The sequence below is a fragment of the Cyanistes caeruleus genome, chromosome 11 (genome assembly GCF_971803275.1).
Source record: "Cyanistes caeruleus chromosome 11, bCyaCae1.hap1.1, whole genome shotgun sequence".
NCBI classification, from domain to species: Eukaryota; Metazoa; Chordata; class Aves; order Passeriformes; family Paridae; genus Cyanistes; species Cyanistes caeruleus.
This window is the reverse complement of record NC_141711.1, coordinates 13,273,061-13,299,719: the sequence shown is the minus strand read 5'-3', so window position 1 is coordinate 13,299,719 and position 26,659 is coordinate 13,273,061. Positions and strand designations below refer to the sequence as shown.

General features: G+C 36.8%; 1 protein-coding gene and 1 long non-coding RNA gene across 3 annotated transcripts in view; one reads left to right on the top strand and one right to left on the bottom strand.

Moving 5' to 3' along the window:
• CACNA2D3 (calcium voltage-gated channel auxiliary subunit alpha2delta 3) overlaps positions 1 to 26,659 on the top strand; it is a 413,270-nt gene that overhangs the window by 361,876 nt on the left and 24,735 nt on the right. The window contains exons 28-33 of one of the 2 annotated variants that reach the window (XR_015275129.1): positions 9,801 to 9,862; positions 10,726 to 10,770; positions 14,032 to 14,094; positions 16,648 to 16,718; positions 23,455 to 23,500; positions 24,978 to 25,053. Coding sequence is in view for 1 of the 2 variants with exons in the window: in XM_086846678.1 (XP_086702804.1) it covers positions 9,801 to 9,862; positions 10,726 to 10,770; positions 14,032 to 14,094; positions 16,648 to 16,718; positions 24,978 to 25,053 (317 nt within the window). In the remaining variant the exon portion in view is untranslated. The remainder of the gene's footprint in view (positions 1 to 9,800; positions 9,863 to 10,725; positions 10,771 to 14,031; positions 14,095 to 16,647; positions 16,719 to 23,454; positions 23,501 to 24,977; positions 25,054 to 26,659) is intronic. The other variant, XM_086846678.1, reaches the window with a different exon arrangement.
• On the bottom strand, positions 11,025 to 14,692 carry LOC111935122 (uncharacterized). Its single transcript, XR_002867607.2, has 4 exons — positions 14,627 to 14,692; positions 14,257 to 14,367; positions 13,593 to 13,727; positions 11,025 to 13,160 (listed from the first exon to the last, which is right to left on the bottom strand). It is a non-coding gene; the product is annotated as an uncharacterized LOC111935122 (long non-coding RNA).

The window sequence follows — 26,659 nt, the reverse complement described above, 5'->3', positions numbered from 1 at the left end:
AATTTTCAGCAATATGAAAACATTTCTCAATACATGAATAGTCACCAGATCAGCCACAAGCAACCATTTTTGCTGGCACCTATGCAGGCTTATGTAGAAATTCTGAAAATGTTGAGTTCTTATTTTTTCTGAATCCTGGTAAGGCAAGTAAATAGAACACTGTCATTCCACCCCTGATTGCTTGGCCTCTTGGATGGCATTAGCCACTTTCCAGTTCATGGGCATGAACTTCTACACATTAAATAAAGCAAAAGATAAATTGTTTTCCTTATTACAGAGGGAAATTTATTTCCCCAGTACAAGTCATTGCTGAGAGGTCTAGTTAATATTTCTTGGCCGTGTTTCAAAATTGTGACAATAAAATTTTCTTATGAAAGAAATTTAATTAAATATGAAAATGTTCCAATTACAGCCAGTGTTAATCCTTAGTTTTAGAAATTGACATTCAAAAGGTATTTGTTATATACTGAATACATCTTGAAAGATGGCATTTCTTTTTATTTAAAAAGTAGGAGAAGATGAAAGAGAAAAAAAAATTGTATTTCAGTATCCTGGAAAATCTCAGTGTTGTTAGTCTAAGATTGCTTTCCATTCCTGACATGGTTTAAACCTCCAGTTCAGGAGTTTTCAAGAATGTCAGCTTACAGCTCAAATGCTAACTCCTATTTTGCTGAATCCACATGCAACTGTGTTCTTTTCTACACAGATATTTAATAAAAATACAATTTTGATCCCAAAATGAAAAAAGCAGGCAAACAAATCTGCTTTTGCTGATAATACTATTCATAGAAAAGTTTAACATCTGTATCTTTTTGCTGTTATTGCTTTTTAAAGCTTGTTCAGTAAAAGACACAAAAGGAAATCAGGTTGCAAATCCACCAGTGTTATTTTCTTTGTACTTGCAACTGCAGAATACCATGGTATTACCTAATTTCAAACACATAAAAATATGTGCACTGAATCTTTGGGACATGTAATTTTTTTATCCTTTTCTAAAGCTGTAGATTATCACCACGTGGTTGAACAACAAAAGCATGATTGAAGTCGTGATCTTAGAAAAATAAAAACATGAGAACTGTTCTGGAGCATTGCAGTAAACATTTGACTTATGAATCATCCAGTAGATATGGTGTTGAAAGGCTGGAGAGTTTTATTCATTATGAGGTCCTTCTGATGTATTATTTGACTTCAAGTAACATGACTCATATTTTCAGTAATTCAAAGTAATTTGCCAATCACAGTATAGCACAAACAGTTTGTAGGGATTATCACCATTATTGTTATTATAACTCAGTAAATGAGAGATCCAAGACTTATTTCCAAATGATGTGGTTTGATAAAATGTCAGTGTTTGCTCATTCAGTGTCCCAAGCCTGCTTTGACTAATGAGATTTCATATATTCATAGACCTTGTATGGACACAAATCCCCCAGTGACAGCAGAAGAGAGGGAGTGGTTGGTGCTCTGTGCGTTCTGTAGGCAGGAAATATCGGATTTGGTCAGATCCCTCCCCTGCAAGGATTGGTACCAGGAGAATCTGGGGCCAAAATCTGTCTGGGGCCCCAGGTCTGTGGTGGGGGGCATTGAACCATCAGGAGACAAACTGGACAGAGAACTCGTGAGTTCACTTTGCAGTGGATGCCATAATATTTATCTTTAATGTCTCATCTGAAGTATTCTGTGTCTGGCAATAGGACAACTTGTACCCGTTCTGCTATGACAGGATTTCAGTTTGGGAGGGGTAAACCACTTTGGAAATTACAACAGAAGCTTTGCCCATGTCTGAGATCAGACTCCTCACAATGCTGAGAAATATAGAAACATATTTTTTTTGTTAACCTGCTCAGGTAATGGCCAGAATCAAGTCTGCAAATAAAATATGATTAAGGCTTGAATGTGTTGTGTTTTAGTCACAAGTGGAAGCAGAAAGTCTTATATATCCTAAGAGAATCCGGTCACAGGATATTCAGATAAACATCCTAATTTCTGGCTGTTAGTCTGGACTTTGAACCTCTTAGGGTTCCTTAATTGCCAGCTTGAAACCACAGCCCTTTGGCTGAGGTGGAAAGGTAGTCTGGTTATGCTCCTCTAGACTAGGACGTCAGCTGTGAGAAGTAAAGCTTTTTCTGAGACCTTGACAAGTCCTGGATCTTCCCTTAAGATTTATAAAAGTGCTTACAAATACATACTGTTCCTATTTTTCGTTTCAGTCATGGGTTGTACTCAAATAGCAAGGAAACCCTATAAAACTAAAAAATGGTTAGGGAGTTATAAAAATACCCTGACTGCTTCATTATTTTATCATTACTATGGTCAGATTTCAATCTTCACATGCTTCCTGTAGCGTTGGAATTCAGAATTATTTGTCAGAGCAGTGGCTGTGCTAGGAAATGCTGGAAGAAAGTTGAAGGCTCGTAGGAATTCATAAAAGCTTTGCCACCAGCAGAGTTTCCTCTGTGATGATTCTTGCCTTGTTTCTGCAGGCTGCTGAAACTTCATGAGGCTAAAAGTAGTACTACTCAGCTTTCTTTTCTTTTGTTCTTTTATTTTTTTTAGCTTCCGTTCTATTTTTCTTTTGACAATGGAATGAGCCAGGTGTCAGTAGGTGTCAGGCATTTTCTAAAAGTCATAGGGAGGATCCTCCAGACACCAGGTAGGGCTGAGCTGGGCCCTGCCTCTCCCTTTTCAAATTGGGCCATCTCAGTCACTCCTTTCTGCTGTCACTGTGTTCCTTGTACTCCTCAGGAGCATGGCACCTGCCTTTCCAGCAAAGTGTAAATTCATACTTAGTGTAAATTTGCATGCCCAGGGCTTATGGGAGGTTTGTTTTAGGGTTTTGGGGGTTTTTTATTAATTACAGATGGAAGTAAAGTCCCTCCCTTGAGCTTTGCTCCTGGAACTCAAAGTTTTTCATGGGGTAAGTGAGCAGATTGCTGTGGGAGCCTTTGTCACAGTGTTGGCATCACATTGGCTGCTGTCCTGTAAAGTTTGGGATGCAGGATGATCGTCTCAATGATGATTTACAGATAACCTGTTTCCCTCCAAGATCCCCTCTGAAGATTCTTGCAAAGGCAATGGACTTCCTGTCACCAGTGTCTATAGTTTTTTTCTGTTTACACTCAATTTATATCCTTTTTGTGTTTCCTCCTGCTCCTGCTGCTGCTTCATTAGTCCTCCAGAAGGAAGATGTGTGTCAGGGAGTCAGAGGGAGTCTGGTTTATGATGATGTTCACAGACTGCCCTCCACAGTTGGGTTTGTCAGGGCTTGGCTGCAAACCAAGCCCTTCAGCTTTCCCTGGTGGTTTGGGTTTGGATGAACTTGGGCCTCCCAGCAATCATCATCCTGCTCCCCTTTCAGCTTGGCCTCACATCAACTTCCCAGCATCTCCTCCCGTTCTGCCTGAGCTTGGCCTCCAGGAAACACCACTTGCTGCTGCTTCCTTCTGTCTTGGTAGTCTCCATGTGCCCAATCATCTCCATCACTAATTCTAAAAATCTTCTGGAAGAAAGTAGCAGGCTTGAGGTTTGTGAGTAAAGAGACAGAGCTTTCCACTGCCCACTTAAAGACAATTCACTCATTTACGTTCTGCATCACAGTAGCTCTGATGAGGGAAGCAGTCTTTGTGTTGTGTGTTCAAACTGTCTCACATAAAAAAACAGTAATTAAATAGGACTTAAAAATGTCTCTGTATGTGCAGTCATTCCACTCACTTGATGACGAAAAGGTAAAGGGTAAGATACCATAAATAATACAAGATTTTTTTCCAGCTTATTGTTTAGTATCCAAAGCTAGGTGACAGTTTGCACTTTGAGATATTTTGTATTTGACACTATACCAGGCTCTGTAGCTCCAACTGAGATGGAAAAGGTAGGTGCACATTTATATGGATTTCAAAGGGTTGAATAATAAAATATTTGTAAAGTGCTTTTTACAGTACTTTAAAATTATTTTAAAAGTAATTTTAAAGTATTTAAACATGCAATACACATATTGTAGAGAAAACAAGAAGGTTCCATGTCAAGAAACAACAAAGAAAGTTGTGAAATCATTAGAAATTGTCCCTGAGTTAAATAATAAACTATAAGAAAAGCACAATACAACCAGCACACTGCAAAGGACAGTTTCTGAAAAATAATAACATCTTATCCAAATGTATAACAGATACTTGAGTTTTGCTGAGGTAGGAACCATACTTTGTCATAAGAAAATCAGAAGAAAGGGTAGAACTGCTCAGTAGTTTGGCCCATTTTTTGTCAACTTTGCCCTTTTATCACAGACTACTCATAACAGTTCACTATGAGGATGGCTGGTGTCACCACCCAGGACTGAGACTGCCCAATGTTTTCAGGCATAGGTTTGTGTTTTCAGTGCATTAAAAAATAGCCAGACTTAAACTCTCAGGCTTTTTATTTATTTAAATTTTTGGGGGTGTTTGCATCAGGGTCAGCCATTCCAGGTAATAAAGCTAATAAATGTTTCATGTTATAATATAATTCTGAAGATCTTCTCTTTGAAGAGAGGAACTGAAAACAATGAGCAGGGGTGAGAGGAGGAAGTTATAGATAACAGGGATCACTGAGAAGGAAACTAAATGAAGTGTGAAGTTTGGAAAGGTGAGACTTCATTTTTCTGTGCAAAAAAACTGAACCTGGGATCAGAAGCAGTCTGGGAAGTGCCAAATTCATAAGTGCTTGTTCACATTTTTATATATCCTGAATATGATTTAGGAATGACTGCCACTGAGAGTGCAGCTATGTTGGGTGATACTGAAGCATAACTATGGTATTTATTACATAATTGTATTATTGTCTATCATAATGTCTACATAATTATATTATAGAGAGTTCCTTTTGTAATACCTCTAATTTGTTAGCTAAGACGTCCTGGAATTGAGGGGAGAAAAATATCTAGATTTTTTTTTTAACCATGCTACATAAAACAGCAATGTCTTGCAAGGTTTTTTACCACCTTTAGTGGTGGGCATCTTCTATTAATCTGTATTGGCTGTTCTTGACAGTTATGGTGTTTATTTTTGAGGATCGTGCAGTGGGGTGTAGAGTCAGTGTCTCCTTTCCCTGAGCTAAATGCTGAAGATGGATTTTGGACTGAAACAGATTTGTAGTATAAACAGAAGTGAAAAAATAGAAGTGAAATCAACTTCTAAAAAATATTTAAATGTGTTCTGGAATATTTCACATGTAGTTATTTTATATTTTAAAAGATTATAATCAGAGCTGGTACTATTAGGGAGAAAGAAGAGGATCTTAGAGAGTTTAAGCTCAATACTCAAAGGTGATACATATTGAAAAATAATCCTGCTTCAAGTCTGTGTTCAACATTTCTTATTTTGAAGCCAAGTTAAACCTCATTTAAGATAATTCCATCAGAAATAGGAGGCCAAAATGTCCTTAAGATTTTAGGCATCTTTTATGTATGAGAGAGAGTCTTAATCTCTACTGTATTCTGTGGGAAAAGGAATGGAGATATTTTTGTAACCTTGCTGATCTAGTGCTTATATATAGTGTTATAGTATATAGATATTTCAGAGAATGCAAATCCCTTTAGCTTTTGCTACTTTTTCCTATAATCATGTATTTGGAATCCATTTGTCAGGTTTGTAGGGAGACTCAGTTCCTCTCTTGCCTGAAATAAATCACTCTAATCTATTTTCCTCTCTTATTTTAAGTAGGAAATTATTCTTTTTACTTAGAACCTAAGAAGGATTCTAATTCTTTGCACAGAAGTAATTTGTTGAGGAAGGATTTCCTTATCTTCCTGTCTGTTTGCTTAACCATGGAGACTGAAATGAACACAACCCTGATCTATTCTGAGTAGTTATTTGTTTTCCTTCATGTTTGCCTTGATACTAAGCAGCCCTGAGCCATGTACCATTTCAGCACTTCCCAGTACTTCCATCCTGAAAGCAACCCACTGAGAGAGTAAAATATTACCTTCAGCCATGGAATCAATGCACAAGGAAATTACTTATTTAACAATAATTATCACTGAGCCAAGAATTTAACTTTGTCGTTTTCAACCATCTGTTATTTCATAGGGTCTGCACTACAAAAATAGCAGCCACTTTATTAAGCAGAGAGAAGAAATCTCAGGGAGTTAATAACTGTTTTCCATAGGCAGAATTAAAGGGTTTTATTTGCATCACCCAAGTAAATTTGTTACTGTGATTAAAACAGAAAATTGGATTTGCAATATTCGTTTGAAATGATACATTTTGTGTTCCATAACACAAAATACCCCTCGATCAACTCCCATCAGTCTCAGGTTCTCCTGCCTGCCCTCAGCTCCAGCCCACCCTCCTCTGTGACATTAGAGAAAAGGCAACAGTGAACACAAAACTCATTTTTCCCTGTCTGAACAGTTTTTATCCTTTGGCCATTTTGGTTGAACCAAGCCTGCAAATGTGGAAGAAAACTTTCTACTTTGAAGTCTATGTTCCACACAAAGGGCAGTTAGAGTTTTTGTTATTTGTGGCAATTATCTGGATACTTTCCCGAACAATATTTAGAAAATTTTCAGTGCAATTTTAGTTTTTTAATCTAAACCTCTGTGGTAGTTGTTACACCCAGAAGGCTAAAACAGGAATTGGTGACATGGGAGATAGAATTTTGAAGTTTTCCTGTTTCCTTTTCCCCCTTCATGTAGACAGTTGGTAAAACACAGATTTAAATATTGGGTGGCTTGGAGCATAGATATTTTATTCTGAAGTTCTCAAGTGCTGAAGGATTAGGGATTGCTCAGGAGAGTATATTGGCTCAAAAACATTTTGAAGTGTATTGGAATAGCTCTTATGGCATTAAATGACCAGACCAAAAAAATGAAAAGGTAATCTTCTAGTCACAAAGTCCTTGAAAAGCTCAGGAGGGAAAAATCTGCAAAAGGGCTTTAGTATCACATAAGGGGTTGAAAAGAAAATAATTTTCTTATACATTAATACTGTTAATTCTTTCAAATCTGGAGGCATTCAAATAATTTTCAGCTGAATTTTAGGAACTGTTAGTAATTTTCCTTTATTATGTAGGATATTGAATATTTAGAAGCTACTCATTCAAGGAAGGGAAGTTCCTGTGTGAAATTGTGCAAGGAACAATGTGTAAATAAAACAAAACTGTGAGATTAAAATCTCATATTAATATAGACCACTAAAAAACCTGCCTAATGCTGCTTTCAGCGTGCCGTGTTTGTGAGATATGTTCTCTCCTCCTGCCCTGCAGGCACAGGTAGAGATCATGGAATCATTTTGATGGGAAAAGACCCTTTAGATCATCAGGCCCAACCATAAATCAAGTGCAGCCATCATGCAGTTGACATCATGTAGTAGTTCATTATTTAATACCAAGCCCAAGGATTTCAAAACTATAATTGAGGAATTGCAAGAGGAATATGTTAAAATGTTGCTGTTGTCGTGCTGTATTACCTTGACCAGAGTGGATTGTTTCTGTTTTACCATCTTTAATGGCATTGTACCTCAGAGATGAGTGATACAACTCTTTCAAAGTTAGGTAGAAAAATAAACTGATTTCTTTTTGAAGTCTGGCAGTAGCTAAATTAATAATGCCTGTACTTTCAGTTTCTGCACAAGTTACCCTGCTGCTGAAATTTTCAATCTGCTCAAGTGGAAGCAACCCCAATATTCCTCACTGTCTTTTATTTTCCCTCACAGTCTGTCCAAGAAAGCATCAAAATCTTAGAGCTGCTACCATGAAACCAAACCTGGAGCTGCCCCTTCTCATGCTCATGGAGAGGGATGCTCTGCATTTCATAGAAATCAATCCCAGCATTTCTATGAAATGAAATTTCCATAGCATTGCTATGCTGCAACATTCCATTGTGACTCAGTGAAACATGCACACAATTTACAAATGAGTTTTGCTGTAATTAGCTTGTTCCTGTTTCAGATTCTTTTATGTGGTAGGTTTTGTACAGGACACAGAAAACATTCTGTGCATATTGACTCTCTTTGTAAGGAAGGTTCTGAACTGTAAAGTTACCACTTATCTACAAAACATTTACACTTAAATCAGAATCATAAGATAATTTAGAGTGGGTGGGAACTCATGAGCTTACCTAGCCCAAAACCTATATATACATATAATTTCATTAGGGGAGAACAAGAGTTTTAACTCTTTAATTAATGTTTATTATGCTTTCATTAACTTTCATTAACACTTTTCAAGAATAGCAGTTTTCTGGGTGCTGGTATCTCTAACAGAGTGAACTCCAAAGGGCTGAGCTTATCAGGACCTTAAATGAACAATATCTGGATACAGTCCACACATCTCTGCCTGTTACAGGCACACGAGATTGACCCTTCCCATGCTGACACACATCTAGGAGTGATGTGATTTCCTTGTTCCTGAAAGTGTGTGTGTGTTTTCTGCCTGCATTTCAGAAGAAGCAGGTAGGGTGTGCTAGGAATGAGCCCAAAGGCAAGCAATAGATGAAGCAAATGTGCTGCTTGGCTGTCAGAGAGCATCTTCTCATGGACCATAACATTAATTCCTAGATAATAAAATGGAGCTGGAGAGTCTCCTCTGGTGTTTATTCAAAAGGAGAACTGGATTTTTTCTACTTACTCTCTGAAGCAAAACCATCCACGAATTACAGACAGCAGAAAAATATTTATAACCTGCTCTAATATGAAAATTCCTTATGTAATTTCACATCCCATTGTATCAGTCCATTACAGATTTCATTTCACATACTTTTCCCTACCTGCTAACACAAAATCAAATAAGTGCATGACATCAGTGTGTGTGCATTTGCAAAAGCAAGTACCAATAATCTAAATGTAAATATGTTTTTAAATGATTCCGGCTGTAGGCCCTAGAGGAGGAATGAATAAATGAAATTTCATTCAGTTTTCCTAAACAACTTAAAGGCTTTGTTTTTTAAAAAAACCCATGAATTTGCTAGGAGTTAGATCTTCAGACTTCTAAAGTTTTTTTGAATTCTCTCAGTTTTGGCAGGTGAAACCAGAAGAATCAATTGCTTTTGTATCTTCTGCAAACCTCAGTGCTTTATATATTGCTCTTCAGTAGAAACAGCGATAGGAACATCAGACTAGGCTGGAAGAAAGGTTCACTGGTATTTGACAAAACATAATCCCACCTGAGATAATGAGAATCATGTAATTTAAACCAGTAGTATCTTGAGTAATGATTTTTAAAAATTGCAATCAATTTATTATTAATATAATTTTTTTAAAAAAATTGTACCCAGTAATATTTGTCAGATGCTTCCTTTTAAGAGAATACACATAATACACTTAACTTTCATTTTTTCAAATATATTTTTAATACTTCTTGTGTTCCACTGATAATTTGTGGACTAAATTACCTCAAAACAAATCATCACTTGAAGTGTTAACCAACATTTTCATGTTAGTTCAGCAAATCTTCATGAGTTTCAGTAGAAAGCACATTGTGTGGGTTCCCTACAGCTTTTATATTGGTACCAGTAAAATATAAATGAGATTGGTGTGAACATAAATTAGTTCAACTTGTGGTTCTTTGATGTTAATTATGGAGACATGCAATTTGAATGATTTTTTTCTTTTTTTGCCATGTGTATTCTTCACATTATACAAGCAGCATCTTTCTGTTTAAATGGTTTAAAATATGACTGTGTGGTCTCTTCAATTTAATTAGTTGTGGTTTTATATTTTAGGGCTTAACTTTCTCTTTTCATTATGAAACATTTTCTTCCTGACTAATTTTAAAGAATCATTCTAAAGGAATTGAGCCTGCTGGGTTCATTTATTTATTTTTGTCTTTCCCAGCTGTAGGTATCCAGATGAAACTTGAATTTTTCCAGCGGAAATTTTGGACTGCAAGCAGACAGGTATATTTTAAATTGAAGTTTTCTTTGTCATTGAATTTGCAACAGGTTTTTAACTGTGGAAGTAATGATCTTGTCACAGGTAAACTATTGTAAAGAAACAATGTATTTGGAGACTTGTTCTGTTTTTACATTTGGATATAGAAAAGAATTTAGAGATGGAGAGCAGTTGCTTGATTTTTGGAAGCAAGTAGGAAGTTTATTAATTTTAGGACCCAATACATAAGGAGTTACTTTGCTGGCATGTGGTTTTTCTCCCCTAGAAAAAGTGCAGCAGTAAACAAAAGTGTGGTTTTTGTTTCCAGCTATAGCAGAATCACTTCTCCCATAGGTTTTCTCTCTAAGGAACTGTAGGATCACACAGATTAATTGACAAAACTGCATTCCTGAATGATGGTTGGTACTTGTAGAGTTCAATAAACTTCACCTAAACCATTCAGGGATAGAATTTGTGCTCACTGGAGAGGATAATCAGGTACTTTCTAAAGATTAGGAGATGCCATCCCTGGTTTGAGAATCAATTGGAACTGTGCTGTTGCAGAAAATAAACCCTGGCCCCACCCCTACTGGAGAATCTTCTCTCATCTATGAATGGTCTCAAAGATTTAGAGTATGGAGGAGACTGTGTTATTTAAAGCAGCTGAAATTACCGTGTGAATGAGCCCTTTCTCTGCAGGGAGGAACGGAATGCATTTGGTGAATGATTCAAAAGTTTGCTGGTCATTTTTAGAATTAATTTAGATAAAGATGTAATCAATATCAATTCCTTTAAAATTTTTCTCATATGAATATATATTTTTTTTTTATTTTGTAGTCATCCAATAAAAATTGAAAATATTTCATTAATTTTTTTATATCATCTCTAGTGTGCATCTCTCGACGGCAGATGTGCTATAAGTTGTGATGATGAAGTAAGTATTTAACAGATTTTTTTCCATGTATACCTCTACTGCAATAGAAGATACAATATATGAATTTAATTTGAACATCTCATGGTCTTTATCACCTTGTAAATATTTTACTATTTAGATATTGAGACTTTTGTTATGCCTGTTACAGACTCCCACTGAATTACAAGGTTGAGTCCAGTACCTCAAACATGTGTTGCAATAATTTCTGCTTTGTGAATCCAGTTTGGGAAATAATTTGAAGCACTGCTAAGGCATTTGTTTACTACTTTATTGTTGATGAAGAAAAAAAAAACCACTAGCAGTTTAAAGTCTTCAGCTGGACACAGCAGGAACCATACAACCATATGTAGAAATTTAATAATTGTGTGAACATTGCTGATTTAGAGATTCCAGACTTTTCCTTAATGACAAAACACACTGTTGGTAGGACTCAAAAAAAAAATCACAGCTCCTCTGGTGAGTCCCTTGACTTTCACAGCTTCTCTCAATGGCAAGAAAATACCTGCTGAACATTTACAGTATAAATTAAAGCATTTAAAAGTAAACATGAAGAAATTAATGCAAATTGAGTGGCACAATAGTCAATAAATATTAATGATTCAGTAATAACATGTTAATTATAAGAATAATTAAAACTAAAGTGAATCAATTGATGAGTGTGTGATACCTTTGACCCTAAAATAGAGAAAACCCATGAATTAAAAATACTTTTTTTTTCCTTGAGAGCTTTGAATTTGCTCATTTATTCTTGTTTTCCTGATGCCTGACATTTTATTTTAATGTTCTGTTTTCTTTCTTTTTCATTTCTGGTTTCTTAACCCATGTTACATTCCATTACTGTTATTGTATACTGGAGCTGTGAAAAATACATAGAGGACTTGAACTGGATCAAAGTTACTGTAGTTCAGATGTGTTCTCAGACCTCAGTTAACATTCTTGCTGTGTTTATTCTGGACTTCATGCCTACAGTTTTACAAGCTCAGGGACTCTCCACCTATGGAACGTTCCCCTTGAAATCTGAAATTCACTGAACTTGAACCTTTGGGCAAACCTGAGCCTAGTTCACTTCCAATACCTGTGAAACATTGTGAATTAGACCTCTTTCACACAGCTGTAGTCTATGCAAATGCTATTACCCCACGCATAAATCTCATATCAGAAATCTGAGGTTTGCTAGATGAGTAAATGCATTCTTCTGCCCTTTGTCCGTGTGAAAGTTAAATTACGAGCTGCTGCTTTAACACAGTAGTGATACTGAAAGTTGTTTGTCTTGCTGGCAAGTGGTGAATGAATGGTCCTGAATGAATACTTTTTTTTCCTAGTTAATATTTCTAAAATGGATTGAAATAGAAACCCTCTTATCTTCACATTCCATAATGTTCTATTTATTGCATTATGTCTGTTTCCAATAACAGTGCTAAAAAATTAGTATCTTTTATAGTTCTGAACTGTGCTAGAGAATAACTAAATCTTAGAGATTTGAGTCAGGGCCACTAATTCTTGAGTCGAGCCAGTCTTTTCCCAACAGCACATAAGCCATAAACTATGAAATTAAGCCTACACTTTTTTTTTTGTCCAGCATGACTTCTTTTATTTATTTTCTTTACTATGGAGAAATATTGTTTCTAAAGCAGTATCTTTAGATTAATCTTTCATGCATGAGGACTGCAAATATGTATCCTCAAAAGATCTCTGTGTTGACTTAGCTCCTCTCCTCATGCAGTCGGTGGGAGGTTTCTGGATGACTTTGGGGAGAGCAGTGTTGTGCTGTTAGAGCCTGCTTCTGAAATTCCATCCTTCACACACCACCGAGGTTAAGGAGCTGCCTCTTCTGAGTGCGTCAGTCTGCTCAGTTCTTTGCCAGCATCATCAGCTTTTCACATTGCATTTGCCAACTTTGGGCTTTCTAGCAGATCAAAGGTTGAAATTGAGTTGTTCCAACTTCCTTTCTGACAGGTTTTCTGTCACTGGGGGTGTCTGTAGCCTGGGTTCTCCTATTAGAATGAATATCCTGCATTTGCATTAGGGAATGATGGACATTCTGAACTTTTGCCTGATTCCAGCTTTTGCTTTTTTAAAACACTCCAAGCTATCATTTCTGCAAATTTCTCTGCTTTGGCCCCACAGAACAGTAATAATATGTGGCTGGAATGAGACTCAGGCGCATCTAAGCAACTCTGGAAATATCAGACTGCATTTTCACATCTTGCACACTTCATGGGGCTGCTTTCCTCCCTAAATCAGCACAGAGACCTTGCTGGATGTGCAGCATGCAGCAGAAAGCATATTTTGTCATATTTCTGTACAGCCCATTTGCAGCAGGAAAGGTCTTGAATTCAAAACAAAGCCAGGAGGATTCCTGTATTGAAAGCCATTCTTCTTATTTTTTCCTTTCATGCAAATGTCATAGAAAATTCAATAAGCAAGGATAAAAATGTTGTTGATTTAGACCAACAATAGAAATACAATAAAGATTTAACACTGAGATAGGTATTTGGCAATACTGAGGAGAAGCTGAGTTCTATCAAGGTTTTAGGGTTTGAGTTGAACCTTATGTTTAAACTCTGAAGTGCAGTAATTAAAACTTTGCCTGTAGCAAGTAATTCTGTGAGGTTAAAATGGTGCATGTGTGTGTGGAGGGAAGCACTGATTTTCCTTGTTTTATACAGTTCAGACGTCTGACCTACAGAAAGCTAACAGTCCTACCTCTAAACCCAGTTCCCAATTAAAAATACAATTTGAAAAGCTTTAGGAGACCTGTGGGGCCTCTTTTACAGAAGTTTCTGGTCCCATCCCCCAATGAACAAATTAAAAAATATTACCTGGTCCCCTGTTGGTTCTGCAGGCTGACACTGTGTTTTCATTAATACATCGTTAGGGTAATGACATTGTGCTGATGTTTTTCTCCAAATACAGGAGCAGCCATCAGGAACGCTGAAGTTCTGTGCCTTTGCAAACTTTGTTGCAAGGAAAACATGCAAGAATGAATTATAAAAATTTTGGGGTTTATGTTTGCTTGTAATTATCTTATATCCACCCATTCTGTACACATCTTCATTTTGTTTTGCATGGAAAAGAAGCAAAAAAATGAAATTGGGTAATACCCCATAACCAAGACTACACTCATTTTGAATTTATGTAAAATCTTATAACAACCTGAAGGTTTTACCCATTTACAATTGAATTAGAATTACAGTATGTAACTAACTTATTGCTGTGCCCTAAAATCAAAATTTTAAATAATATTTTGTTATTTTTCAGACAATCAACTGTTACCTAATAGATAACAATGGATTTATTTTAGTGTCTGAAGACTATCAACAAGTAAGTGTAAGATTTTTTTTGAGTCTTCTCATGTAACATATTAATCTAAAATTACTTTTTTAAAATAGGCCACAATCTGAAAATAGTAAAGAATTAGTAACAGAAAATTAAAAAATAAAAAACAAAATCCTTCTACAAAGAATGTAAGTTTTTTTTTCTCACAGGAGCTCAGTTTCTGTCTCCCATTGGAGCGGGGTCTGTTCTTAAACTCATAAATGTTCTCTTAAAAGAGCTTTCTCTCACACTGCAGAAGTGTCTGTCTTCTGTAAGAGGCTTTTACCCCCCAAAAAAAAAAAAATCCCTGTGCCATTTTTGTCACAAGGAAGGATTGGGAAGGGGGGAGAAGAACACAGAGCTTTTGCATTCAAACTTAAGATAATGAGGTTTTACAGAGCTGTTAACTGAGGAGTTTGTTTTCTGAAGTGGATTAAAGTCATTGAAGGATTAAGACTATGCACTCATCATCACAATGGAGAGGACAAGAAATATGATTATCACAGAATCATAGTATGTTTTACTCAATCCTGCAAACCTTGTGACCATCACCATTCTCATTAACTTTTGCCTGAAAACTGCTGGGCTGGTGCTGCAGTCACACGAGAATTGTCTGAAGTTGAATTGTTTTTATGTGTTGGGATTGTGAACAGGAATAGCCACACTCATATTAGCCCTCAGCTGAATTAAATTTGTTCCAATGAGCATGACCTAAGAAAGACTCTCATTATTGAATGATCTTCATACACCTAAAACATGTTTGTCTATTTCCCCTTTTGTTGTTACAATTTACAGGTGCACAGCTGTGACTTGTGTCAGTGATTTGTCAGCTCATAACTGGCTATGGCCAATAATTATTAGGAAGAGATGTTTCTTTTGATAGTCACCTGATAAAAGCCATTACATATGCCTGTGAATAGTTTGGACAACTGTTTCGCCAGAAATAGGCTGGAAATGGATTCTGACCTGTTTTATTAGTTAAATCAATCAAAGTCTAAGAGGGACAGCAGAGAAGTCTCTATGTTTATGTAAATTTATAATAAGATTTCATTAGTGCATGTCTGTTTGATATATATAAAGTGTGTATACAGGCTATTGAGGATAGAGAAGGGGTGAAGAAGTGGAATGATGCCTTATCAATTCCTGACCTATCTGGGGTTGCTTCAGCACTGTTTTTCTATCAGCTTTCCTAACATGACCTGAACTGCTCCCAGAATCAGGTTTGTGAGGCAGAATAATTCTCCTGAATTGCAACTAAATCCTGATGTATTAAAAAAACAGTGATAACCTGGGTGAGGCTGCTTTTGGGGGAGAGCTGGCATTTACAAAGGGAGCTTTTGTGGAGAGAACTGTCACTGAAATGTCTTCATAAGACTGGTGCACAACTTGACAAATCAGGTTTATTACTATCTAAGGTTATATGAGGCATTTATGGTTTGGAGTTTCTTGACATTGCCTGCCTCTCCAATCATTAGGGTAATCTTTCTTCATCAGTCAGCCAAGGCTATTGAAGCTGGTATTTTTAGTCATGTTCCTTGTGTTTCTAGGAGACTTTACATACCCATATGTTTTGGAAAATGTTCCAAGATTCCCCTGAGGAAAGAAAAAAAAAAAAAAAAAAAAAAAAGGCAATACTTGCCTTTTAGGTGGAGGAATGCCTTTTTATAGCCAGGGCTGTAACTTTTCTGCCTGCAAACTCCCAGGTGCATACTTGAGGTCAGCTAAGTTCCTTGTAATGGAATTGGGGTTTAGTTCGTACAAAACCTATGGAATCCCTGCAATTTGAGAGTGTAGTGCCCTTTCCCCCTCATAAATTGTGGGATTTTTCCCTTTAAACAATGAAGAGAAATATCCAATCCTCCTGGGAGTTGAGGCTCTAAAATAAAACAGGTCTTCCCAAGGTAGAAAAGTACTGTACTTGCAAGATTTTCCACTGTCACATGAATGGCTGCAGATGACGGAGTCACTTCCATCCTACGGACCAAATTCATCGCAGCAATGTTTGTTTTCTCAACAGAGATTTATTTTTATTAGTCCACAAGTACTGAATAGGGACAAAATGAGTAATTCATCAAGCTGAGTGGTTTTAAGTATGAAATGACTCTGAATGGAGTTAAAATTTATAGGATTGATGAAATGTACTGTTCCAGCTCCTTAAACAGGTCATACAGGAATTATAAACAATGTTTTTTAATGACTGTTTATGAAATCCTCTCACAACCTGTTTATATCTTTTTTGAGCAACATTTTAATCACAAGAGTTTCTGATCAGATTAGTGTGTTTTCTTTACAAGCTTTAGGTTTGGAAGGCTTTTATTTTTGATATTAGATGTTATATAATGTACCTCAATATATTGTTTAAGCTCTCACATCTGCTCAGGGGTAATAATATAATCCCAACAACTTGCCATAACTGGGAAGTCCTCTTCAGGTTTTATGTAGCAGCAGTCCTGAAAATCTGTCTATGTAACTGTCAAAGCCACTCTCGTCAAATCCCAGAATATGCCAGTTTAAATTGCATCCATGCTTTTGGTAATCCCTTGCATTTTCCCCTTACAGACTGGTTACTTTTTTGGGGAGGTTGAAGGGGCTGTGATGAACAAGTTACTAACAATGGGCTCTTTTAAGAGGTAAGAATTAACATTTTATCTCTTAAAAAATGTTTTAACAAAAAATCAGTCATGTGAAAGAAAGGCAAGAGTGGCTGTGTGGCTGGATTCTCATCTATGCCTCTTTTCTGTACAACCTGAGCATAATTTGATTTCATACACATCAAATATTGAGAGTATTGGAGTCAGCCTACAGTGAGTTTCTTATTGAAAGAATGGTTTATTTGACTACAATGCTAAAATTGTGTCCCTTTCCTCTTCCCACTGGGCTCAGGTGGAGAAGGGATTGGGCCATATCCCCATTGAGCAGTTTTAGCCAGCTCTAAAGCAAGACATTTATGCCACGTTATCATCTTGACCTGTAAAAAGCTGGAGATTGCTAAAGCTAGACAGTTGAAAATGCCCTGCTATTGAAGGGAAAAATGTGTTCTCCCAGTAATCCATTTCCATTCACATGCTAACACCTCTGAACGTGGTTGTGACTATTGACCCAGTCTCACTGTCATGATGACATTAAAAACTAACAGTGATTTTATATGTTATCCCTTGAAATAAATTGTGCACTCTGAGGATTTAAGAATAAAATTTCCCTTTAACCTGTAACTCACCACTGGAGTCTTCATGGCTTTCACCTGGTCTAAGAGCTGTTCACGTGGTCTAAGAACTGTTCTGTACTCCTTTGTCCTCTTACAGCACAAGAAAACTGCTTTTATACTTTTCCTTTTTATTTTCCTGTACATTTCTAGTATGAATAAAGAGACATATCACAGATGCCATCCATCACTGAGTTATTACCTGTGAGGGCATGTACAGAGGCTCTCTGAGCAGGTGGTTTGTGGGCTTGCTTGGTAAATCTGCTCCCTTAAAGGCAGAAGCTTTCTGTGCTGACCTGAAATGTGAGGATCTAGCACTCATAGAATCATTCCCAATCCTAGATTTCTGAGGGTGGCAACTTTTTCACATTTAGCACTGCATTTTTAACAAATGCTGTACAAGGAAGTGAAGTAATACCTGTTTATAGACTGGATTTGGCAATGAAAGGATCTGTTTGTACAAGAGATGAAGCATTTTATTTAATGTCAAAACTAAGGGATAATGCCTTAACTTGTCCCAGTTTGTGTTGTCCTGACACACAACTTGAGAGTTCCATCTAAAATGCACTGGGTGGATCTTTGGACTGGACCATTGGTTAGGTTTTTGCTGGGCTTTGACTTCATTATTAGAGATAACAAAGACATAAGGTCAGTGCAACTGAGCTGCATACCAAGGAAAATGTAAACACAATGAGCCAATTATTCAACCATGATAAACTGACCACTGCAAATCAGTTAAAGACAGAATCAAAGTGGAGTAATTGCAAGGGAGAAACTTCCCACATAGCAGCAGAAAACAAAAAAAACCCAAACTGTGTTTGAGCTGTGTTAGATAAGGCCTTTAAATAAATTATTCCAACAATATGAAGAAGAAATATTTGCTGCTTCTTACAAAAAATACTGAGATGCATTTACAATATTTTTAAGATTACTAATTTGTCTGGGTGGGGATTGTGTTTTGCTTTTCCAAAATTTATTTAAATGAAATATGAAGAAAAGAAAAAGAATGTTTGGTGCAGTGGCAGGATCTGTCAGCAGCACCATTTCCCTGAGAGCACAGTGTGGGCATTGCATACGTTATATTGTCATTTCTGCTCTTACACGGAGGCAAAGCAGAGAGCGCGCTCTGTTCGTTGCATTTCATTCCCATGGTATCCAGAGCCATCCTTCCCTGCAATTTGCTTCTTACGTGGCATGTGCAGTCCAGCAGGTGAATTTGATAACTTGAGGTGGTGGTGCTCCCTTTTGGGTGTGTTTAGAAGGTTCTGTGCAGCCGGATCCCCCTGCAGCAGTTTGTTGGCAGCTCCAGGACGGCGTGGCCGGGGGTCCCCAGCGAGCTGAGTGGCGGTGCCAGCTCCTGCTCCCTCCTCATGATTCCTGCCAGCTGCCAGGCTCTGCAGCCACAAAAGGAATGAAACAACTCTTTGTCTGATCTCCCAACTACTGCACATTTGGAGTGATATAGAAGTGCTTTGTAGGATTGAGATGGAAGTGCTAAACAAAAGGGGGTTGTTTGCTGCTGACTGTATTTCTTTTCAACATGCAGCAGGATGAAATTCAATTTTTATGTTCGCTGTTTATTTTTTAAAGTGAACTTAAATACCTCCTTCCCTCCTCAATTTCTTTAAACTCAGTACTTCTTTTGAATAAAGTGTGCATATGTATGTATGTATATTTTCTTAGTTTATGGGGTTTATAATTAGGGAGAAAAATTATATCAGTGCCTGCACAGCAACGTGACATGCTCTATGATTTCATTTAGCAAAATTATGTTTATCTTATACCTTAAGTATTGCACACAGTTAAATAATTTAAATATGATTTAAATGTATTATTAAATAAATTAGGATGTGCTTATGGAAAAGTATCTGCTTCGCATAACTTAGAAAAGTTTCTTTATGATTTTCTCGGCGCTTTGTTTATATAAAAACAGTGAAAAAAAGTTCAACAGCTCAAACCATGAAAATCTAAAAAACCAACACTAACATCAGGAAAATTAAAGGCTATCAAAGCAATGAGATCCCTAAAGAAATAAACATAATAAACCTGTAAGAGAAAATGACACATCTTTTGACTTCAAAACACCTTCACCCTTTCCAGCAGGAGGAAAACTGAGCAATTCTGTATGACAAATATGGAAGCTGCATCATTTCCTCTCACAGTTCTCTTTCCACCAGGCATCCTCTTACATAGAAGAGTCTATACATTGATATTAGGTATTTAGTAATTTTGTAATTTCAGTGTTTGGCAATATTGGTATTTGATCAGTTGTCAGGATGTATGACTGAAGTGGCACACCCCTGAAATTCAGCTTTCCCAGGAGCTAAGGCTCCCCCTATCATGTTCTTGTTGCTCTGAGAGCTTCTCTTGTTTCCCAGTTTTTCTTGTAGTGCAGATCCTTCACCTGTTCTCTCCACATGCACAGAGACACTTTCATCTATCTGTCTTGATCTGCTTTATTAGCAAAACCTTGCAAGTGTTTTGCCCTCAGGTTATGGGTATAAAAGAAATTCAGAACTTTGTTCTTCTAGAAAGTAGTTTAGTAAATTCTTAAAGTCAAATCATGAGATCAGTAACTAGTTGCTTAACAACAGGACAGAGTTTTCACTGAGGCAGCACAGCCTCCAGATGAAGGATGTTTTTCTGTTTTAGCCAGTATTACATACTTAAGCATTTTATTAAGATATTCTCTTTCTTTGTGCTAAATTGACACATTTAAAATTTGCATTCATAGTCATGTGGATTTTTACATTCATGGATTTAGCTGCCTATTAATTGGGCAAATTGCACATGTTTGCTTTGGAGAAGATCAGACTGAAGGAACATTCCAAACTGCAGTTGTTAGTCTTGGCATTGAACAAATTGTCATTACCAACAAGGTTTACTTTTTATTTTGTCATTTACTAAATGTGCATTTGGTACCTGCACACTGAAACTCCCACATTGATGTGGGGTATGTTTCCTGCTCATATTTTGTTCATGTGATATCTAAAATTAATATCTTTAGTCTGAGTTTTAGGCATTGTTTGACTTTATGTCTCTGTAAATATTACCTTTAATGCAGTGTATTCATGTACAGAATTAGTTTATAGACTTAAGGAGAAACACAGGCATAAGTGTTACATAAATGAGTTCTCATTCCATATTCTGTAAATACAGGTTGAGTTGCAGTTTTTATACAGGTTATTTGTTGAGAACCTTGGCAATTGAGAATAGCTGAGCAATAAAAGCAAAGATACATGATGACAAGTTTGTTCTGTCAAAATACTGTAATTTAGTTTTAATATTTCCATTGATTTTGGTGAAAGGTATTATCCTGTCAGCTTTTGGACACTAACAATCTGTCAGTGCAGGTATGAGAGGCAGAGCAGCAACAGTCTGGGGTTTCCTACGGTGTCCTGCTATCTCCCCACAGGAACCTCTCTAGACTTAGAAACTGGTTTGCTCCTCACACCATTCAACACCATCCCTCTTTCCCCTCCTTGCCAGAATGCCAGACAGGCTGCACATTTTATGTCTGAGTTATGAACACCTTCGCAGCACAAGCGAGCTGCAGTCACCACTAATTTTTTCCACGGACTACTGAAGAAAGCATAGTGTCAATAATTAGAACTTCTGTCTTATTGGCTTCCTTTGCCCAGCTCTTTAGAGCATATTTTCTTTTCCTGTAGATTTGACATTTACTTCCATGGTAAAAAGCTTATTATTCCTACGCATTATCTGAAACCCACCAAATCTTGAACTGCTGACAAAACATTTGAAATTTTATGCATTGAAGACCTTTCAGCTGCTACAATTGTCAGTGGTGGTATTTTATACTACCAAGTAGAAATCCATAGCTGTGATGAAAACCTGGCTGAAAGCAATAGAGAGTACATCTGCCAATATATCCTGTGCTGCTGTAGGTCTTGGAAGTTTAATTTTCTTGAACCAGATTTGTACTCAATTGTAAGAACATTGCAAAGTAGGAGAGTGGAATTTACTGTATCAGGAAATTGACAATAAAGGGGTTTCACTAAGATGTGTTTGGCCCCTGAAGTTACATAAACTGACTATATGCATGTTGTTGTGCTAAATAGCTGATGCTGAACACAATCGGTCTGGGACGTCAGGCGTGGAAGTTGACAGTGTGGTGGTGTCAGGAAGTCTCAGGAATGTCCTCTGTATTAAGAGCAGAGCTCTCTGGGAGGTGCTGTGATGCAGAGCATGGACTTGGCACATGGATGGGCTTAGAAGTTTTGTTCCCTGACCATGGTCAGCGGGACAGAACATGGTCAGCTGCAAACAGCTACTTAAAGCTGAAATACAGTCACTTCAGAAAGGGTGATCTGGAAGCCTCTCTTCTGTAGCAATGCATTAAATCTTTCTGAGTGAGAAGAAAGTCTATTTTCTAAAATCCCAGAGAGATTTTAGCAGGGAAACAACACCCTGGAAATGACACCTGAACACAGAAACACTGCAGCATCTTGGGCAACGCTTTGACTACAAATGCTCTAATACCTTTTATACAGAATAGGGCTGGAAGGCTTTTGCTTTCATATTACATTTATAAGAATAAAACCAAAACAACTGGATTTGAAATTGCAAATGCCGTGGAAACAATATAATAATGTTTATAGTGACAGAGAATCAAGAACTGGTTCAATATGTTGCAGTGTTCAGATTTCAGCGTGGCTATCAGCTACACCCACTGATCTTTGAAGTGTGTTACACAATTCTTATTTGTTTCTAGCACAAAACAATCAGGTCTTTTAAGAACGTTTTGCAGTAATGCTTTCACTGATATATTTTGCACATCCTGTGCTATAATAGTGTGAATCATCTTTAGAAACTTTGAGCTAGGTGTTGAACAGCTCACTTTGAGACAGCAATGCATTAAACCCAAAAACTCATTCCAGGCTTTTTTCAGAAAACTATGTGCCTTTCTAAACATTTGCTCCTTTTGTTTTTTATTTTTCCTTTTTTTAAACCTGGATACATTAGCTGATTTCTCATTTTTTCCTGAACCAGAACCTTCACACTAGAAGACTCAAATATATTTACTTAAACTAAACTAAACTAACTAAAACCAATATATTCCACAGATGATATCTGCCTTTCCAAGTTCTATAGTGTTCCACATGTTTTTGAGGTTGTTTATTAAAACTCTTCCTTTCTGCCATCACTCTAAAATTTATTAATTATTTCCCTGTTAAATGAAGAGTGCTTTAACTGGATATATTTATTGGTTTTCTTTCTCTTAATCATAGCGCAATCTTAGATTGCTGAATACTCCCAACAATAAAATAACACAATCTACAAAAAATATAACCTAGCATGTTGGGGTAAAGTATTAAATATATTTCTGTTTATTTGTGGGAGTAAACATTTCAGTCTTTTAATGCATTTTTATCTTTGAGCATTTAAAGAAACTATCGAGTCTATGAGAATGTAATAATTACATAAGAAATGCAATAGAAGTTCAAATACTGAGAGGGGAAAGGCTTTTAACAATATCAAAAATTAAATTTAAATTATAATAGATCTTTCACATGACATTATAATAGTATATATATTCTGTATAGAATAGTATAATAGTGCATATATGTATCTACACCAGTATATATATACAGTAGTATTATAATAGTATTTGATTAACACTGCTTAGCAGAATAATGGAGTCCGCTGTTTGACCAGGAAGTTCTGCTGTGTGAAACTGAAAGCTGAGACATTGATTTCACTTTTAAACATGGAATGGTCACCAAACTTAATAAATATATTGAAAAAAACATTTACAATTAATATAGACAAAACAACGTATTCTGCTTCTAAGGCTGGATATTAAATAAAGCAGGATGTGACTCTTTCATCCATACAGAATTTCTTGATACTCTGCAGAGAGCACATTAACATCTCTAAACTGCCCTTTTCTATGCATTTATCTCTTGCCTCCATCACTGGGTGGTCCAAGTGCACACACAACAACACCGTGCTCGGATCCCGAGGAATAAAATAGTCCAAGGCTGGAAAGGCTGAGCTTTAGAAATTCCTACCCAGGGGCTGGATCCTGACCATGGTTAAAGGATGGAAAAGAAGGAAGGGAAAAGCTAGGGGAAGTGGTGTATTTCTGCATGCCACAGAGGCAGCACAGCTTACACCGTGTACTGCTCTGTTTGTCTTGGCAGATCTGGGTGCGCGGATCTGGCTGTGGGCGGGATTCTGCCAAGGATGGTCAGTGTTCGACTCCCACCATGTTTAGGTCTCTAGTTATGCGTTTGTCTCCCATGTGCCTCTCTCTGCCAGTCCACAAAACAATGGCTTCCTAGGCATTTCTATGCTCAACATAAGAGAAAAACAATAATGTAAGCAGTATGGCCATGTGCTAAATGTTTAGCTGAAGCTGCGACATCCGATATATTAGAGATTTTGTCTGTAAGCTAGGAAGAAATAATAGACATAATAAAGAAGTTTTAGTGATGATTGCTTTCACAAAATTAGATCAGAAAAAAAAAAATAAAAATATACCCTTTACCACAATGGAATACAACCTTTTATTGGTACAGGTTGCAAGGTTTCATGGCATGCAGTGCAGGATGCCTCGTGGTGATGCTGAATGCATTTCATGACCTGGTTTTGGCAGCTTCTGGGACAACCTCTCTGTAGCTGAATTTGTGTGCTCTTCTTTCCTCTTCATTTAGAAGCAAGGCACACATTGCAAAACACTGAAGTCCCATCTCATACCTCTATTAACCATCTCTGTCCAGTTGTGTTCCCTCGTCCCTCTGATGATGCAAAAGTCAAATGGAAATGTTCAATTAACAATAGTGAGTTCTCTATATTCGCACTTGTTGCAAATTATCAGCTAAAGATTCTTTACATCTGCTACAGATTTTAAATGTTTTGTTTATGTGGATGGATAAAGTTAATTGATTGTTCTATGGACAGACAGATTTAGAGAAATAATCACAATAACTTCGTGTACTAGCTCTGAGTTCTGGATTTTGCATTTAGATCTCTGAAGTGTTTCAATGATAAGTAAAATTGCAAGCATAAGTAAATTTCCCTGTTTACTATGCATCTGAGGAGGCTTCTAGCATGAGTTGATTACAGCAGGTACCTGGAATATTTTGCCTTAGTGAAAAGAAGCAAAGGTAAGCCCATTCTGCTTCAAATATCTGTACTGCCAATGCACTGAAATTCCACCCCTGTCTCCTTCAGGGAGCTTCAGAAACAATGCCACATTACAAAGCAGTTGTGCACTGAGCTGCTGGGACTGTAGAAACTGAAGTTTGAGTTGTCTGTTGTGAGAAGCCTCTCATATGCATAGGCTCTTTCACTTTCTGGGGCTAAATGTGCTGATCTGAGTCCAGAACCAGTTGTTTAAGCATTGTGTTGGATGTGTATTCTCCTCCTCCCCACATTGTTTATGCCATTGTGTGTTACACTCTCTGTGTATCTTCTCTGGTTCCTCCCAGTTGTGCTTTTGCTTTGTTCTGTAGTCTGCTAAAATCCTTACAAAGTTTTCACAGCATTTCTTACACTCTTTCCTGTAACCTGTATTTTAATGATCCCATTCCCTTTTTCCCCCACCCTGTTGTTACAATTCTTATTTTCCTGTCCACTTTGTGAGCAGAATGTTCCATATCACCATCTTTATTCCTCTGTGTTTTCTTCTTTTAGTCAAGCAGTTTTCTGTTCTTCCCTGTAGAATTACCCTTTATGACTACCAGGCCATGTGTAGGACAAACAAAGAGAGTAGCGACAGTGCCCATAGCTTACTGGACGTAAGTACAGCTCATCCTATCAGCATCTTTCCATGCAATCATCAAAGAAAATTGTTGCAAATATCTCATGGTCATTGTAAGACTGTTCTTTTGATTTGGAATGCTTATATCTCTCGTGTTTATCCCAGAGCATACAAAGGGTTCTTCATTACAAAATAATGCAAAGTGTTCCGATTTTTCAAGTTCATTTTAATGCTGGGCCATCGTTTCTGAGGTTCTGTCAGAATGTTTTTTGCACTGTATGAATCTGCCTTCTTAGGAATTTGTAAATTTGGCAGTAGATTGTGTTTTGTCTGGGGGACTGGAATCACATATGCCTTTTCTGTACATAAACATGTAATTCAAATTAAAAATTGAGTTGTCTTTTTTTTTTTTATATATGAAAGGAATGGTTCATTGACAAGGCATGCAAGTCAGTGATTTTAGCAATTTCTTTTGCTTAGTATTTAAACATGTCTTTTAAAGTAGAATTTCAATGCATTTAAACCCTTGTGTTGTAATTTGAGTACAAATCCTGTCCTTCTGCTAAGCTTGATTAGAGACAATCTGGGTCTTGACAAAGCAACACTTCTTTATTGCTAAATCCTATATCTGGGTCATAATCCCAAGGATGCTTTGTAACCATTCACTGATTGCTACAATGATCTATCAGAACTGATCAGGTGTTAGATGGAGGTTTTACATATGAAAAAGGAACCGTTTTCACAAATAGATGACAGTAATAGCATGAAAAAATTCTTAAGTAAGGCGAACAACCACAAAACACTGGCAATTTTGCCAGTCTGGAAAAGTTGACTGATAGCATTTTTAAGTGCACTTCTAACTAAAAAAATATAGATCTATCTAGGAAAAAAAAAATAACCCCTTAATAATTTTGTGCTTTTGGGGATGTTTTCATTTACATGTTTACATGACTGTTTTTCATATGCCTGGACTTATGGCATTTATCAGTTTGTTATCCACTAAGGTCTGAACCCAAAAAAAGACATATAAACTAGACTGCAATGAGATTTAAATTATTAGTGAAATAGAACAGGGTGCTGTGAAACACATTTACATGAAAAATCTTAAAATATATTACAACTCTTAACAAAAACCTTCTCTCCAAAGACTTGGGGCTTCAGTCTGGTTTGCCTAAGCACTCAGCATGTAGAGCTGAAGCATTATCCCTTAAAAAGTGGGCTCTATTCCAAAAGATATTTTTTTATTATTCCAAATTTTGTCCAGGATATTCAGAAAAAAAACAACCCTGCATCTGTTTTGGGATGCACTGAGATATGTCAAAGATTTTTTTGATATAAAGATAGTTCAGCTCTTTAAACCTCGAGTGAGTTTTGGTGATCCTCAGTATAAAAGATGAACAGAGTTTTAGGTTATTATTTTCCTGTTGATTCAGTCACTCCTATCAACTATGACTATTGAAAAAGGAAGGAGCTTGCACTAAGGACAGGTAGGGCTGATTCCTCATGTTTCTTGTTTTGTGCCCAGTTTTTTACTTATCAGGTTATTAGGCAGTATCCAGTATAACTTCTGCTAAAGCAAAAGGTTTGCTCACAAAAGTTTTTCCTTCCTTTTGAGAATTATGGCTTTATAAATAGAGGAACAG